This window comes from Topomyia yanbarensis, chromosome 2, assembly GCF_030247195.1.
Source record: "Topomyia yanbarensis strain Yona2022 chromosome 2, ASM3024719v1, whole genome shotgun sequence".
Lineage (NCBI taxonomy): Eukaryota > Metazoa > Arthropoda > Insecta > Diptera > Culicidae > Topomyia > Topomyia yanbarensis.
The window spans coordinates 103,339,459-103,340,182 of NC_080671.1; the positions used below are offsets into that span (position 1 = coordinate 103,339,459).

The following is a 724-nucleotide window of genomic DNA, read 5'->3' on the forward strand; positions in this document are numbered from 1 at the left end:
ATGATTAACTACATAGTCGTTCCAATCACATGGTATAAAAGCTCGTTCCTTACCAACCCGATGCATCAGAATCCTTTCAACTTTACTCATCAGTGCAACAGTACAAAAATAATGAAGTCACTTGTTTGTTTGGCTTTTGTAGTGAGCATCCTAGCTGTCGTTAGTTGTGCTCCGTCGTATGGTTTCGGCGGTTCCGGATCGGCTGCCAACGCTGGTGCCCAATCGTTTAATCATAACATGGTTGGAGGACATGGCCACGGTCACGGCCAAGGTCACGGACACTTCGGTGGTGGCGGAATGTCCGGTTCAGCGGCCAGTGCTGGATCACAGTCGTTTACTCAAGGGGGCTTCGGGCCCCACGGTGGGCATGGTGGTGGTGCAATGAGCGGATCGGCGGCACATGCTGACTCACATAGTTTCAGCCATGGAGGAGGTGGCTTTGGACCGGGATCCGGAAGCATGAGTGGATCGGCGGCCAACGCGGGATCACACACGTTTAGCGGGTAATGGCGCATTACGTATGTGTTTGTTGAAGTGTATTCATCCGATTCGGATCGGGAAAATAGCGAAAAAGTCGTTGTCTAGTTAAGTTTTAAAATGCAAAAACAACCGAAATTCACTTAGGAAACGACCAATGATAACCTTGACTGAAAAATTAGATAGGAAATAATACCAGGCTGCCTATAACAGAATAAAATATATTTTATACTAAGATAAACACAAT

The 724-nt window shown here is 46.8% G+C and overlaps 1 protein-coding gene across 1 annotated transcript; it reads left to right on the plus strand.

The window, feature by feature from the left end:
• LOC131679632 (uncharacterized) lies at positions 1-507 on the plus strand. Its single transcript, XM_058960366.1, has one exon. It carries the CDS (start codon positions 1-3, stop codon positions 505-507), a length of 507 nt encoding a protein of 168 aa, XP_058816349.1.
• The last annotated feature ends 217 nt before the right edge of the window (positions 508-724 follow it).